Source organism: Grammomys surdaster, unplaced genomic scaffold (assembly GCF_004785775.1).
Source record: "Grammomys surdaster isolate TR1022 unplaced genomic scaffold, NIH_TR_1.0 124271, whole genome shotgun sequence".
Taxonomy (NCBI): Eukaryota; Metazoa; Chordata; class Mammalia; order Rodentia; family Muridae; genus Grammomys; species Grammomys surdaster.
In genome coordinates, this window is record NW_021619321.1 from 331,645 (window position 1) to 349,413 (window position 17,769).

Sequence of the window (17,769 nt, forward strand, 5' to 3'; positions counted from 1 at the left end):
AGTGACTGAGAAATAATAGCCAAGGTTTCCTGTTACTTCTTACATGTACAAGTGTATATACCTCTACAATCACAAAAATACAGTATTTGAAAAGAAAAATATCCAAGAAAAGTATCCGTTCCAAATAAATTACCTGGAAGTATGAAATTTTTAACTATCTTAGGAAACTTAGCATTAGCTGAAATTTTCAACTTTCTACAACTTCATGGAATTTCCAAGGTTTTATATATTCTTGGTATTGTTTAAGTATATGTATATATTTAAAGTAACTTATAATAACTTATTCATGTTAGAAAATATGTCTTTTTTATGATTGACAGCTTTTTCTCATCCAAACCCATACACCACATGATGTCTTTATAATGTGTACATGTATTGGTGCTTGACACTACTACTTTGCCCAACTTTACAATAGCAACTTTGGTGTGTAGAGTTTGTAAAGAGCTGTGAAATCAGGTGCTTTTACAAAGTGAAATTTAGCAGCTGTAGATATGGCTCCACAGTTAAGAGGACTGACTACGTTGGACATTAAAGACATTTGACCTCACTCCTGTTGTCTATGCCAGTGTCTGTATATTATGCTCTCATTTCAGGAACATTGTTTAAATCTTAACACACGAAAATGTTTTCAATGAGTTGGAGCAGCCTCTCTGACAGCTAAATCATGAACACAGTATCCTTGTTATAAGTATTTGAGGAAAATGGGCAGATCTGGAAATAATCCTGGTCAATGAATTAATCAATGTCACAAATACAATGATCCCATGCTTACTGCCGTTTGTGGACTGTGTGTATGGGTTTGTGTGTATGGGTGTTTGTCTGTGTGTGTGTGTGTGTTTGTGTGTGTGTGTGTGTGTTTAGACAGATGTAAGTTTAGAAGGTGAGCTACTGAACTTATGAAGGTGGAAGGAAACTAGAGAAAAAGAGTGAAGAGGAAAATCAAAGTGGTATTGAATATGAGAATATATGTTGTGCTTCCCAAACATGTGACAACGAACCTATCTATGTATATAATTAATATATGTTGTATTAGGTAAGCTGACCATATGTCACTTTGGTCATGATTGTCTCTTTAACTTGTAGATTTAATTAACTGTGCTTTATTTTTTTTCTAGAACTGTGAATTATGTTTGCTGAAATGATGAATTATGTCTGCACCCTACCTTTGAGGGACTTCACATTCTTAGTGGCTTATCACAGGTTTAAAATAATGCTTCAGAGTGAAATTCAAGGTCAGCCCCAATTCAGAAGCACAATAACTTTATAATCTTTGATTAGGTACGTGGACAGGATGTACAGACTATAAACTAATCCTATTTGTAAATGCAGGTTATAATATTGGAACTGTGGTTTATTGGAAGTAAGAAGGTATAAGTAGAATATAAATTATAAATCATTTTATTTCTCTTTAAATCTTTTCACAACCTTTCAAATCTCTTCTTGAATCAAATAATAGAAAGGCAATTACTTAATTACACAGTTTGAACATGTAGAGAAATATCATCATGTACCTCAACATAATTATGCATATATAAACAATAAAACTTATATGATAAGAAGAAACACATGGATTGTTTTTCACATCCACTGAACTGTAAAACACATTCATCTTCTTTGTTAAATGTGGATTAAAGCAACAACCATGGTTCATAAATATGATAAATGTTTATATATCCAAACATCATTATTAAGTCTTACATTTGAATCAAATCTTTTCTTATTTTTGCATAATGATAATTTAGCTTTGGCTGTTAAATCTTCATCATTTTGTCATATATTCTTTGTGGTCAGTTCATAGTACTAGATGAACTTTAATTGTTTTTTATATTTCTAACATTTTATCTTATAGTTGTAAATTATATTGTGCCATTACTGCAAGCAATTTTTTTAACTTTTTTTTTTAATTTTCAGTTTCAGGTGGCGCAGAATGACACATCCACCACACATCTTAATGAAAAAGAAAATGCCAGGCACATACACCCTTCAGTTCTGCTGTGGAAATATTTTCCTTCTTAAACAGCCCTGCTAGGCTTCTCTCAAATAATGACAAATAACAACCTGGAAAGCTCAATATTTTACTATTCATGATAACTTTGGAAATCTTTTTTGGAAGTCTGCAAAAGCTTCAGCACTGGCTTTGAATTTTGGTCAACTGAACAGAGGGCACTTTAATGAAGATCAAAATGTCACCTGTACAATAGCTATGAAAAATATCAAGTCAACAATCAGAAGGGCAATCATTTCGACAACTGTTAGAATTTATCTGATGAAAAATACCAAGGCTGCATATGTCAGCCAAACCACCCCATAAAAAAAAGTGAGTGATTATAAACATGTGTGTGTGTGTGTGTGTGTGTGCCATACATACATATTTGTCAATGACTACCAGAGGTAATGTTTCTCAGGTGCATCTACTTTCTCCTCGAGGCAGGGTCTCACTTCTCACACAGAGCAAACCAATTATGCTAGAATGAACCCTGAGACATGCATTCAAAAATTACCCCACCTCTGGGTTGCAAAATTATACCAATACACCTGACTTTAAAATATTTTTTAATTTACATGCATGTAGGTTGTTTTTAGGTAAGGTAAAAAGAAGGTATCCAGTTTCCCTTAAAATGCAGTTATAGATAGTTTTGAGCCACCTGACCTGTGTGCTAGGTATCAAAGTCTGGATTTGTACAAGGATATCAAGAACTGTAAACTCTGGAGACATATTTTATCCACAGGCTTTGTTTTCGCAGATGGGTTTTGTATCATCAAATTCAGGTCCTCATAATTGATAGATAAGAACTTCACCAATGAAGTTATTATACCAGATATAGTTCAGAGCTTTAACTAAGAATGTACAATATGAAGGGAAAGTCAGGGTTTAGATAATCCTCAACGCATAAAAATTTCTTCATAAGCACTCAGGCTAAGGCATGGTAGGGATTAGAATGCTTATAATTATTAATAAATTTAAGTTTTCTAGAGATAATTCTCATTACAAAATAACATCTGTGTTTCTAAGTAAGTCCTGTGGACAGGCTAAGTTGTCCAGAGCAGCCTGCTATCCCAGAGGGACCTCCATTCTCTAGCCACATCTCTGCCCAACTTCATCTCAGTTGCTGAGCCTGAACCATGCCATGCTTGCAAGCTTCCGTTTACCCACCCACATTCTTTGCTTGCTAAATCCTCTGAAGCAAGGTGAACAGCCCTGAGAAGTCCCAGCACTGCAGGAATTGTTGAAAATATGAAACCCCTTCAACATAATTCACCATATAAACAAATTTAAAGAAAAAAACGACAAGATCACTTCATCAGATGCAGAATATTCTTTGACAGTCCAACAATCCTGTATGTTAAAAAGTATTAGAGAGGTCACAGATACAACACACATACATAAACATAATCAAATTGATGAAAAGCAAGCACAGCCAAAATCAAGCTAAATGGAGAGACTCTTAAAGAGTCCCTTCAAAATCAGGGACAAGACAATGCTGGCAGCTCTCTTCCTATCTATTCAATATAGTACCTCAAATACTAGTCAGAACAATAAAACAACTAAAGAGATCAACAGTATATAAATCTGAAATTAAGAAGTGGAAAAATCACTATTCACACACAATATGATAGTATATATAAGCAACTACAAAAAATCCATCAGAGAACTCATAAAGCTGATAAACAGCTTCAGTAAAGGTGTTGATACAAAATTAAGAAAAAGAAATCAATAGCCCTCTCTCTCTCTCTCTCTCTCTCTCCATATATATATATATATATATATATATATATATATATATATGTATATTAACCAAGCAAGTTAAAAATCTGAATTATACAAACTTCAAATCCCAAAACAAAGAAATTGAAAAAGGTATGATTGGATGGCTTGGCAGCAGGATTAGTATAGTAAAAATGGCGATCTTACCACATGTAATCTACAGATTCATTGCTGTCTCCATCATAATTCCAAAATAATTTTTATAGCAATGTGGATTTTAATATGCAAAAAGAAAAATACCTACCACAATAGCCAAAACAGTCCTGAACACTAAATAAAAATTTGCATGCATCACCATCCCTTAATACATGCTGTACCAAAATGAAACAAAAATAAAATCTGTTGGTATTCATTCAGAAACAGAGAGGTTGATTAATGGAATCACATAAAGATCCACAAGTAAACTCACAGATCTATCTATGGACAATTGATTTTTGATAAAGAAGCCAAAACTGTACAATGGAAAATAGAAAGCTGCTTCAACAAATGGACATGGTCTAACTGGATATCTATGTGTAGAAGACTGCAAAGAGATCCATATTCATCACACTGCACAAAACTCAAGTTCATGTAGATCAAGGACTTTAACATCAAACTGGATATGATAAATCTCATAGAAAAGAAAATGGAGAATAGCCTTGAAGACATTGTTATTGGAACCAATTTCCTGCACAGGATACCAATGACTCAGTTTCTAAGATCAACAATTGATGAATGGGACCATATGAAACTGCAAAACTCTGTAAAGCAAAAGACACTATTATCACAAAATGGTAGCCTAAGATTTAGAAATTATACGTACCAACTTCCATCTGACAGAGGACTAATATCTAAAATATATAAAGAACTCAATAAGCTAGACATCAGCAACCAAAATAGCCCAATGAAAAAATGAAACAGAGCTACACAGATTACTCAAAAGTTGACTCTCTAATGGCCAAGAAGCACTTAAAGAAATGACTAAAGTCCTTAGTCATCAAGGAAATGCAGACTACATCAACTCTGAAATTCGACCCTGTTGTGAGAAGTATTAAAAATGATCAACAGTTCCAGTTCCCACAGTATGTCTAGCACTAGTGGGCCATATGGCACAAGAACCCCACAATCTCTCCACCAGACTCATTAAGTTCCCTCTGGTCTGGCACCACCACATTAGCCTGGTGGTTCAAAACCCCTATGGCCTTTTTGGTGCACATCTGGCAAACCCACACTTTGCTGCCTTTCTCTCTTGAACTCAGTTCTCCTCCACAAGAAGAAAACCACCACACAATGGTAATTCTATCTCTGGGTGCAACAAGTAGAATGCTAATCTTGCAAGCCATATTAATTCTAATTCCTCTGGTGGCAAATCCTGTCATAAGCCTGGGAGACACTTGTAGCTACATCATGCCCTATTTCTGTTCTGTTTGAAAAGGACCCTCTCTCTCTCTCTCTCTCTCTTGCTTCCTGTCTTCCCTTATCCAACCTGGATGTCCCACCTACTCTCCCAGTGATCACCTTCTTTTTTCATTGGGGAATGGTTCACAAGATGTGTCACCTGAGTACTTGAATCATTCCTTCTTTGCAGGCCATCTGAAAGCAGAATCAGCATCAAAATATAAACAACCCATCCACAACACCGACACAGGTGGATATCAAGAGAAGGCCTAAGTCAGGATGCTTGCTTCTCACTAAAAGGGGAGACATAGATTAGATATGGGGAAGGAGGTGGATGGATGGAGGGAGAAAACTAGCTTAGAGAGGGTGGTCAGAATGGAAATGGGGAAGGAGGTTAGGGGAGGGTGGAGCAAGTTAGTACTTAGAGAATCAGCTTCATTAGGGGTTTTAGGACTGTGAAAGGACAGCATGGTTTCTAGTCAAGCACTGGCTAGAGATGCCCAGAGATCCAGTAGGTTAGTGGCCCCACAGGTTTCCCTGCAAGGAACAGCATGCATTTTGCCATGCTCCCAGACTTTTGGCTCCTGAAACAAGGTAAAGACCTCCATCTCTCAGAGCCTTTCAGGCATATAGGACAACACCCCCAATAGTCTCTCCACAGGTAGAGAGCATGACAACAGGCCAAGGAGCCTCAAGATAGATCTCCATATTAATAAGATACCTAAAGGCCAGAGAGTGCAGCCAATTAAGCATTCTTTCCCAGACCCTCCTCCTTACAAAAGGTATTTTATGTTAGGCCTAACTTGAAAATACCAGGGAATAATTTTATCCATTTTCCACCATGACAAGAAACATTTTAAGATCATAAACTATCTCACATCCTTGGTAATCAGTGAGGAAAAAAGCTGCCCAACTGCCTAATCTCCAGCTGACAACCTCTCTACATTCTAACCATTGAGGCCCAGCTGCTCAAGTAGGCAAGCCAGGCCAGCTGTAACTCAGCTAAGCGATTGCCTTGAACCAAGACTCTCATCCCTGCAGGTGCAGCCAGTGCTTCTCCCTCTCCCCTCAGGAACTAAGACTGTGTTCTCCATACCAGCAGCTGAGTCCCATGGATTCACACATCGCCAATTCTGCCTGACAGTGATGTGGAGAGAACACAAATTCCCGTGCCTCTGTCTCTCTAAACAGCAGCCATATCCCCTTGGCAAGGGCCACAACTGCAACCCACAATTCAGCCCCACTCCACTCACAAACACTACAACCCAACAGGGGTGGCATCTCTGTGAAGATCTATAATCTTAGTACAGTTGAAATTCCAAGAACTCTATAAGGCTGATTCTAGATAAGTCTCTGAGCAATAAGCAGTATGCAGCCTAAACTGGCCATCTCCTATAACCACGCAAGTGTTCCAGTGGAGGAATTGGAAAATTAACCCAACCTCAAAATCTTAGTCCCACAACTTGTCTTTCATAGTGCTGTGTCCATTACAGAAGATTTTTGAACCTCAAAAGAACAGCAGGGAGCCAATTCTGATGCAATCTAAGTAGGGACCATATTCAAGCTTGACTTTGGGCCCACATGCCATAGCAAGAGAGGAAAGTTAAGCCCCCAGCCCTCATCAGGATAAGATTTATATAGGAAATGGTAAGCAAACAAGGATGTTTCCAGACTGGCAAACATTTAATTAAATGAGAATCATAAGGCAATCTGTGGGTGCTCTGAAGTAAAAACAAGAACAATAACAAAAAGTCTGAAAGTATATCTGGAAGTATCAGACTTATCCTGATTGGTTGCTGCTAGGGAGTAGCTAGAGGGTAACTCTAGGCTATGGCCCAGAGTAAAGCTGATTGATGCTTGCTGGAACATGGGTGCAGTTGGGTTCACCTTCAGATCAAGTTCTCAGGCTCTTTTTCTTTGAAAATGGAGATGGACTCCAAGACAGAGTATGTTTGGCCTTTCCCTACAAAATGTACAGGGGTAAAAGATGGACAATTTGAAGGAAAAACTAACCAATGACTTGCCTGGCTTGATGCCCACATAGTGAGAGGGTGACCACCCCTGATGCCATTAAAGATATTCTGCTATACTTATGGACAGGAACTTACCAAAACAAACAAAGGTGAGGATTTGCCAAGCAACTAAAAGAAAGTAATGCAGAAAAGCACAGAAAAACATTAATCAGTGCTTGGGAACTACTGTACATGAGAAGGAGGAAAGACTGAAGGAGCCAGAGTGATCAATGACACTACAAGAAATCCCAAAGAATCAAATAACCTGGGCCCATAGTTGCTCATAGAGACTCAACTACCAACCACAGAGCATGCATGGCATGGATCTAGGTCCTCTGTGTTCATACAACAGTTGTGCATCTCGCTCTGCATGTGGGACTCTTAGAGAGGTAACATTTGGTATTTTGACTGCATTGTGTTCCTTTAAATTCCTTTCCCCTAACTGGACTGTCTTTTCTGACTTCAATAAAAGATATATGCAGAGTCTTGCTAGAACTTGGTATATAAAGGCTGATTAATATTAATAGAGTTCTGTCCTGTTTCACATATAAGGGGAGAAAGTGGTTGAGCAGAGAGGGAAGGGGAGAAGGAGACATTGGAAGGAGGGAATGGATGGAAAGCTACAATTTGAATGTTAATTAAATAAATGACTTAATCAATAAAAAGTCCCTGCCTAGCTGTAAGTATTTTACTAGTAGTAATTTTTCAGAAAATTTTGTCTCATAATTTCACGAATTCTGAATTTCCTCATTCTAGCTAATTACTCCAATCTTGGTAAGATTGTTTCAATTTTCTTTTATGGTTCTGATGTTTGAAAGAGCCATTCAATTCTTTTTTTCTCTTTATTTGGCAAGATTGATATTTTCTTTATTCATATTTCAAATGTTATCCCCTTGCCTGGTATCCCCAATCCTTGAAACCCCATATCCCATTCCCCCTCCTCTGCTTCTATGATAGTATTCCCCACTCACCCAACAACTCCCACATTCCTGCTCTTCCGTTCCCCAAAAACTGAGGCACTGGAGCCACTTACTTCTTACTGGGTACTGGTTTTCTTCTATTATGCATAGACAAAATAAAGTAGAAATCTGTATCCTGCAGAGGCATGAACATTTCTTGAGAACAATGACAGATCAAGGAAATTACTCCACTCATGTCTAGCTTTGTATCAATGAGTATATTAGTGTTACTTTCAGGAATATGGAGAGTTATTATTAATTGGAGTATGGGCAATAGAAAGATGGTTAAAGTGCCAATTTCAGTTATGTCTGCTTGTAGATGCAAGGGTGCAAGGTATTCCCATTCCTCCAGCAACTAAACTATGTAGAATCTCTGTAAAAACATAAGTCCTCCTAAACCTTTCCTTACTTTACATACATGTTAACAAGAGGTTAATGGGCTCAGTCTCGGGCAGACATGAAGTGGGAAATTACAAGACCTGTTGGTGGGAGAAGAGGATTTTTTTTGTTTTTTTTTTGTTTTGTATCTGCTGTGATGTTATTTCCAAGAAATCTAAATGTTCTAATTTGGGCTTACTGTAAGCTTTTAGCTGACCAAGCATCTCCCAACTGTATCTTCACTATTTTCTTCCATAATTTATTTTTTTAATTTATTCTTCTCTATTTAAACAAACACAGAATTTTGTGAAACACATAAAAGGTACATTTTATAAAACAAACTCTTAAGAATTATTTGACACCAAATTTCTCGGGAAACTGGAACAAAATGTTGACATGTATATCTTTGGAAAAGACCACAATTCTAGACATTGACTCGGGTGTTTGTCCTTATGATTGATTCCTAGCACTGTAAAGAGGTAAATATCACTAGTGTGCACACACATACACATATGCATGTGCACACATGCACACACACACATCACACACACACACATACACAAACACACATCAACATACATACAAACATACCACGTACTTACAGTTATTCTTCACAATCAGAAAAGAGGGCAGTGTAATGTCTCAGATTTTTAATTGGGGAAGGTCTGTTTCATAAAGGAACATGAGAAATTGCAAGTCCTACTGGTGGGAGAAGAAAAGGGTTCTTTCACAGTGAGGTGACATTAGAGGTCACTGCTTTGTTAGCAGTGACTATGGCCAGATTTACTTTTTTTCCTAAGGTACAGAATGTTTCAGTAAAAACTGTTTTGTTCTCCCTTACCTCTTGTATCTGCTGTGATGTTATTTCCAAGAAATCTAAATGTCCTAATTTGGGTTTACTGTAAGCTTTTCTCTGAATAAGCATCTTCCATCTTTATCTTTACTATTTTTCTTCCACAATTTATTTTTTTTTACCATTTATGCTTCTTTATTTAAACAAACACTGAATATTGTGAAACAGATAAAAGGTACATGATTGGGCAAGAACTCAGTTGTAGACACTGACTCACATCTTTGTCCTTAACATTGATTCCCAGCACTTTACAAACTAAAAAACAACAGTGTGCACAAATATACACATAAGCACACTAGCACAAGTGAACACACACCCTATCACACACACACACTCATCAGACACACACACTTCAATACATACATACATACATACATACATACATACATACATACATACAAATATACCACAGCCCACACAAACACCACACAACCAATTTAAAGTGACACTTTGGTAGAGTCAAAGCCAAAGCACTCACTTGCCAAAGAAAGTCAGCCTCAAAACATTTTCTTTATCCATTATTCAGTTGAGGGACATCTAGGTTATTTCTAATTACTGGACTTCATAAATACAGTTGCTACGAACATACTTGAGCAAGTATCCTTGTGGGATTCTGGAGCATCTTTTGGGTATATTTTTGTGGTAAAACTATTCCTAGTTTTTTGAGAAAAGTCCAAATTGATTTTCTCAGTGATTGTACTTGTTAACACTAACACCAGCAAATTTGGAGTGTTGCTGTTGCTCTAAAACTTCACCAGTATGTGCTATCTGTTAAATTTTTGATGTTATACATTCTGACGGGTGGGTGTAAGAGGGAACTTCAGAGTTGGTCTGATTTGCATTTTTCTGATGACTAAAATTTTTCTTTGAGAATTCTCTGTTTAGCTCTCTGACTCATTATTTACTTGACTTATTTGGGTTATTGGAGATTAACATCTTGAGCTCTTATAAATATTGAATATTACCTCTCTGTCAGATGTAAGGTTGGTGAAGATTCTTTCCTGATCTTTAGCCTGACATTTTGTTTTATTGATAGTGTCCTTTCCCTTAGAGAAGCTTTGCAGTTCATGAGGTCGCATTTATCACTTGTTGATCTTCGAGCCTGAGCTTTCTGTGTTCTGTGCAGCAAATTGTCCTCTCTAACAATGTATTCAAGCATATTTCTCTCTTAATCTTTTATGAGAGTTGGTTTATCAGAAATTATGTTGACATGCTTGATGCACTTGGACTTGAGTATTTTGCAGGGTCATAAATATAAATTTATTTTCATTCTTCTACATGCAAGTATCCAGTTAGTTCAGCATGATATATTGAAGATACCTTCTGTTTTCTGTTGTATGGATCTGTCTTCTTTATAAAATATTAAGTGCTTATAGGTGTGCAGGTTTTTTCTCTGTCTTAATTTGAGTCTATTGATCAACATTCTATTTTTGTAAAATACCAAGCAGTTTTTTTTATCACTCTTGCTCTATAGTACAGCTTGAGGTTAGGGATGGTGACTCCTCTGAATATTCTTTTATTGTTCATGATTTTTATTGGTTTTGTTTTTATTTTCTTGAAAGCCTGTGGAAAGCCGCGGCTTGTGCTGATAGCATTCGCCATTACAAGATGGCACTGGCATCCGGTGCTCCTCCAAGTAAACAAGTAAACCACGCATGTGCTATGGTAAAAGCGTGCCAAAGTCACAGCCTAGCCTGGGGCGTTTTGGCGGGTAACGAGTAAGCAGCCAATCAGAAGTGAACACACCGCTCCAAGGGTATATAAACAGTGCCTCTTCTGGGCTCGGGGTCTTTCCTCCTTTACATTGGAATAAACGTTTGTTGCGGAAGGATCCTGGTGCCCGCGTGCGTTCTTGCTGGAGAGACAATTACACGCAGGTCACAGCTGGTGCCAAATCCCGGGAAATTCACCAATGCAGGTGCAGCTTGAGGAGACCCTCCTCTCGCGGAGTGGATTCAGAACCTCAGGGCAAGGTAAAGCTCTGAGAGGCATGTTTGGCCTTGATCTATTTCGTCTCCCTCCCCAGGTGGTTCCTGTTCTCTTCCTTCTGGTTTTGCAGGATGAGAAAAGCCGCTCGACTGTAGCAGCGGGCGAGGGAATGCTAGACGAATTACAGGGCAGCGTGTCAGAAACAGAGCGAGAGAAGTGCTTAGGAGTTCAGAAACAAAAGGGAACTCAGAAGGCAAGCCTAAGTAAACAGACCCTTCCCAAGATGCTCAGTCCATGGAAGCGAGAGATAAGGGAAAGTACGCCCTTGGGTGAGTTGAACACGAAGGAAAGAGAAGCCTCCAAACTAAAATCTCTTTATCTGGTAAAGGAGCCAGAGGTTTTGGGGCTTGATGGCTCTGAGACGGAGGAGCTAACTTCCTCTGAATGGGAGGATTTGGACGAAGAGACAGTCTGCTATGAGGAGGAAAGATACCAGCCAGATGAGTGGTTGCCTCTGCGAAATCAACAGCAAAGGAAAACGGGAGATAGATAGGAGCCGCATGGCCTCTCGGCCTGTCACGCCCTCCCAACCTAATGTCCCGGCGCACTTCCGCCTTATGCGGACAAGCACTGCTCACACTCCTTCCTTTCAAAGGAAGACAAAAGAAAGATGTTACAAGCCTTTCCAGTATTTGAGGACTCGGGGTGGGGGGAGGCCGTGTCCACGGACCTGTAGAGTATGCCTCTATCAAAGAACTTGCTGAATCGGTTAACAAATATGGAGTTGATGCTAATTTTACAGTTATGCAGCTTGAGAGATTTGCCACTATGGCAATGACTCTGAATGATTGGCAAAATACAGTAAAAGCTGCTCTCCCTAATATGGGACAGTTTATGGAATGGAAAGCTTTATGGTATGATGCTTCTCAAGAAAGTTACATCTTGACTATGAAAGAGAGAGAAAGGGTTTTAGAAAAACAGTTGTCCTCTCTCTGAGCTGTGTCAGCAAAAAGGAATGAAAAGGCTATTTCAGAGCTCATCTAGAAAAAGAAAGAAATTCGGGAGAAGTCCTGAATTTCTCTTTATTTAGCTCTTAGATGTCCTTCTTTGTTGTCTGTCCTTGGCAAGCCAATGTCCTCATGTGTCAATTGTTTGTTTTTTGTTTCGTTGTCTAAATGTATGTTCTATGTTGCATGTTCAAAAGACAAAAACGGTTACATATCCAACTCTTGGGCTAGTTTAACTTTGTTTTAATATACACAGTCTTAATATACACAGCAGAGGCTGATAAGCTACCCTACACCTGTAGCTAAGAGTTGAGCTGAGCTGTAAAAGCCTTTCCAGGAATTGAGGATGGCATAAGCTGCTTTTAAAAGAGACCAGTAGCTTTTTGGGTTTTATAAGGAAGCTAAGAGTTGTTTTGTCCTAGAAAAATCTCTGTGACAAGGTGCTTTTCTCTTGAAATTACAGCTAGAAAAGGCAACAAAATTTGTTTGGTCTAAGTATATAAGATGCATAGCCACTTCATTATTGTTTCTGATTGGTTTTAAAAGTATAAAAATGTTCTACATGTCTTGGTTATAGATTATTGGCTTAAATTGTTGGGTGTGATTAGAAATTTACAACTTTGGTAACAGAATGTTGGTGTAAAACTAACTCAGGGTTAGAGTCATTCAGAAACCAGATGTATAAAAAATAAGATTTTAAAACAGTATCTCTTGAATGAGATAATAAAAGCTGCTTCATCCATTCATATGTAAGAATTGGCAGCAAAACTTTTTAACATAAAGGTAATCTACTTGGTGTTGATTTTAGAAAAATAAATTGTTTACATTGCTTCTGGTTTTGCTTCTCAAAATTAATGGTTATACTCTAATGTTGCAAAAGAAACTCAAAATTATAGTTAAACTGCCAGTATTCCATTGGCTACAGTTGGTAGTTCAACTGTGAGTTTAGAATTCTTTGACTCACCCATGTTTATGGTTGAGAAGAGGATAGAGGAGACTTGCCTATTTTGTCAGGAGGAGATTACTTGATTTGGAGCTCAAATTGGAGTAACACTAGTAAAAATCATAATGCCATGATGAATGCTCAGACAGGCATGTAGATTGGGATCTTAACATGCTTGTAGGAGGCCGGGCGGTGGTGGTGCACGCCTTTAATCCCAGCACTTGGGAGGCAGAGGCAGGCGGATTTCTGAGTTCGAGGCCAGCCTGGTCTACCAAGTGAGTTCCAGGACAGCCAGAACTACACAGAGAAACCCTGTCTTGAAAAAACCAAAAAAAAAAAAAAAAAAAAAAAAAAAACATGCTTGTAGGAGAAGGTCAGTGTGATGCTAATCAGGTTGAACTGCCTACACAGCTCTCAGACCATACAAACAAAGACAGACTTAGATACATTTGTCTTTGCAATGAAATCACACCCTCATACAATCAGGCTCTGGCCATAGCTTACACAGAACTGTAAAGATAAAAGATGTTTTAAATGTGGAAATTTAGATAGTTTTTAAAGTGACTGTCCCAGGAACAGAGGCTGGAGCAACAGTCATGTGACCAAGGTTACATGACAGAAACTTGTCCTTGGTACAAGAAGGATAATCTTTGGGCCAGGCCTCAGGATATAGGCCAAGATTAAAAATATTTACATTTAAATTAAGGCTATATACAGAGTGGGTGCGGCAGAAGCTTGTATTTCAGACATTCCTTTTGTCCTGACCTGCCCCTAGAAGGGTGTGTTCTAGAATTTGTTTATTGCCTTGTTTGTTCCTTAGGGAGGTGTCAGCCTCAGACTCAAAAGAAATTCAAGACAGCTTATAGGCCAGGAGTTAGAGATAATGAAAAGTTAAACATTTAAATCTCTCAATGTATATCTTCATTTTCTTGAATTTTCCCCTGCTTCAGCACAAATAATTAAATTATGTGCTGTAACCACTGTTTGAAATGATGAAAAAATCAAGCTTTCATTTGGTACACTCATAGACAGTAAATGGCTCATGGTTTGTAACTACTTAAAATTGTTGCCTTTTTAGACATTGCTAATTCTCAAATTTTACAGTTATTTATACAAACACAGTTTAATTTAACGAGCTTACACTTCTCAAAAGTTTGGACAATTTTGTCGCCAAATGGAGGTGACCCATCTGACGGGTCTTCCTTATAACCCTTAAAGACAAGGCATTATAGAACGGGTTCATTGCACTCTTAAGTCTTATCTAATTAAAACCAAAAGGGGGAGTCGAGGAGGCTCTACCCTCAGTGCCACGAGTCACCGTTTCTATAGCACTTTTTACCCTTAATCTTTTAAAATCTGGACAGTCAGGGCCATTCGGCTGCTGACCGTCACTGTTTAGAGCCTGACAGGCCAAAAGAGATGGGCAAATGGAAAGATGTCTTGACCGGACAATGGAGAGGCCCGGATCTTATTTTAATAAGAGGCAGGGAAGCGGTTTGTGTTTTTTCTGCAGGAAGAAGACAACCCATTTTGGCTACCAGAGCGACTGACGAAACGACTCGCGATATTAGAAGATGACACCCAGGCGGACCCTCCAAACTCTGATGACAGCCCTCGTGCTGATCCAAGGGATACAGGTTCCCAGTATATTGGGGGAACAATGATGGGCCATATTATCTGCCTTTCCAAAACCCATACAAGTCAGACATAATGTAACTAATCTCTCCAGGAAACTGTCTCAATATCTTGCAGGAAATTGGTCAGAAAACTTAGATGAGACACTCAAAAAATTGAGAGTGGCTGTGGTGGCCATCAACTCGATGCGCGTGGATCTGTCCCTGACTGAGTGACTCTCCTCCTGGATCTCTTCAGCTTTCTCTTTCTTTAAAAAGTGGGTGGGAGTAGGCCTGTTTGGTATGCCCTATGTTGTTGATTAGTGTTCATGCTATGGTTGGTCTGCAAGCTCAGAGCTCAACAAAAACGTGACAAGGTCGTTATTACCCAAGCACTTACAGCCCTAGAATAAGGCTCATCTCCTGAAATTTGGTTACCCATGATTAAAGAAATAGCCAGTAGACAGATTCCTCAGCCGTTGCACCCCAAGGGATTTACCCATTGCACTGGGTCGGTGAGGAGTCTTGGCCTGGCTCGTCCTTGTCTGTGTAGCTCTGGTACCCGAATTTGAGGCAAACAGCCCTTGCACCCCTGGGAGATGGCTCCATTGCACAGGGACGGGTGTTTGCATCCCTCTCTGTTTCCCCTAGCCCTTGCACCCAGAGGACTTGTTTCCATTGCACCTGGTAGGGTAAGGGAGACTGTCTTAAACTATCAGTCCTTGATCGCTTATTCCCCCAAGATGGACTATGCTTGATCAGGCTTGAGTTTGAGTCATGATTGGTACCATGCTAGACAGGCCAAGGATAGCTCCATCTTTTCGTCTCCAGGCCAGCTGCCATTGGTCCCTACGACTGGAATAGGTTGATGCCATAAGCCAGAGGTACACCATGAGCTGTGAGTTTACCCCATGACGGGCATTTCGAGAGGCCACAACCTGGGGCACACATTCTGAGAATGCCAGGTGTGTGTGTGTGACCCTCGTAGCCTAAGACAGGGAGCTCACCATTCTTTGGTGCTGGCTATGGAAGAATGTCAACTAGCCTAAGACACGGGACATTGGCCAGTGCCTGTGATTCTTTTTTTCTTTTTTTTTTTTGAACATGAAATGCTTTTTTTATAGCATGTTTTACAAGGGGAGGGGGGTAAGAGGGTCCAGGTGGTGGAAAAGTACAAAAACTTCTTGGCCTGTGCCTTGAAACATGTCATGGTCTATATGGTACACTGCCTTGAATTATGATCTACCTGCAGTTCTTCAGAAGATATGGTACACTGCTTGAGTTATGAAAGTGGGAGATGTGGAAAGCCGCGGCTTGTGCTGACAGCATTCACCATTACAAGATGGCACTGGCATCCGGTCCTCCTCCAAGTAAACAAGTAAACCGCTCATGTGCTATGGTAAAAGCGCTCCAAAGTCACAGCCTATCCCGGGGCGTTTTGTAGGGTAACGAGTAAGCAGCCAATCAGAAGTGAACACACCGCTCCAAGGGTATATAAACAGTGCGTCTTCCGGACCCAGGGTCTTTTCTCCTTTACATTGGAATAAACGTTTGCTGCAGAAGGATCCTGTTGCCCGCGTGCATTCTTGCTGGCGAGACAATTACACGCGGGTCACAAAAGCCTGGTTTAATTGTCTCTTGGAATGAAGTAGAATGTTTTTCTTTCAAGGTCTATGAAAACTAGTGTTGGAATTTTGATGGAGATATCATTGATTCTGCTTTTTGTAAGATGATATTTTCACTATTTTAATCCTACCTGTTCATGAACATGAGACATCTTTTTATCTTATGATATATTCAATTTTTCTCTTTGTGACCTTGGAATTCTTGTCAAACAGATCTTTCACTTGCTTGGTTAGAATTATACTAGATATGTTATCTTATTTATCTTAGTTATCCTTTAGTTGTCCTGTTGCTCTGTCTAGGGTTTCAGGTACTATAGTGAACAGATAGGAGGAGAGTGGGCAGCCTTCTCTCATCTCTGATTTGGGTAGAGTTGTTTTAAGTATCTATCCATTTAGATTGGTGTTGGTTTTTGCCTTGTTGAATATTGCATTAATTGTGTTTAGGTATTTGTCAAATGTTAATAAAAGATTCTAATTGGTCCTAGACAGACATTGCTACCTCTAAAAAAACAACACAGAAATTGGTTGTTGGATTTTGAGAAATGTTTTTCAGCATCTAATGAGATAATTTTATGATTATTTTCACTCAGTTTGTTTATAGGGTAGATTATGTTGATGGATCTCCATAAAAGAAAATATCTAAGCATCCCTGACATGAAACTTACTTGATCATAACTGATGATGACTTCAATGTGTTCTTGGATTCAGTTTGTGAATATTATATTGAGTATTGTTGGATCTTTTTTATAGAAGAATCGGTCTGAAATTCTCTTCCTTTGCTAATTGTGTGCTTCATGTATCAGTATGACTGTGGCTTCGTACAATTAATTTGGCTGTTTCCTTTGGTTTGTATTTGAAAGAATAGTTTGAGGATTCTTGCAATTCTTTCTTCTTTGACAGTCTGTTAGAACTCCATGCTAAAACCATTTGTCCCTTTGATAACTAACTTCGGAGAATATTAATTATAATTTCTATTTCTACAGGGGTTAAATACTTGCTTAGTTTATTTGATCTTGATTTAACTTTGGTAAGTAGTATCTATTCATTCATTTCATTAAGATATTTGACTTTTGTAGAGTAGAGGTTATTTGAATGATTGAGTTTCTTAAGTGTCTGTTCTATCTTTTCATTTCTTATTTTGTTGATTTGGATACTGTCTCTCTGTCTTTTGATTAGTTTGGCTATGGGATTTATATGTGATTTTCACAAAGAACCAGCATTTAGTTTTCATTGATTCTTTGCATTGTTTTCATTGTCTCTAGCTGAGAGATTTTAGTCCTGGTTTTGATTAATTCTTGCATTCTATT

At 38.7% G+C, this 17,769-nt stretch overlaps 1 protein-coding gene across 1 annotated transcript in view; it reads right to left on the reverse strand.

The window, feature by feature from the left end:
* LOC114636487 (zinc finger protein 501-like) overlaps positions 1–11,337 on the reverse strand; it is a 55,420-nt gene extending 44,083 nt beyond the window's left edge. Inside the window, exons 1-3 of the mRNA XM_028784559.1 lie at positions 11,256–11,337; positions 9,563–9,600; positions 7,252–7,284 (exon numbers count right to left, since the gene is read on the reverse strand). Coding sequence (XP_028640392.1) covers positions 7,252–7,284; positions 9,563–9,600; positions 11,256–11,337 — 153 coding nt within the window. The remainder of the gene's footprint in view (positions 1–7,251; positions 7,285–9,562; positions 9,601–11,255) is intronic.
* Between the last annotated feature and the right edge of the window lie 6,432 nt (positions 11,338–17,769).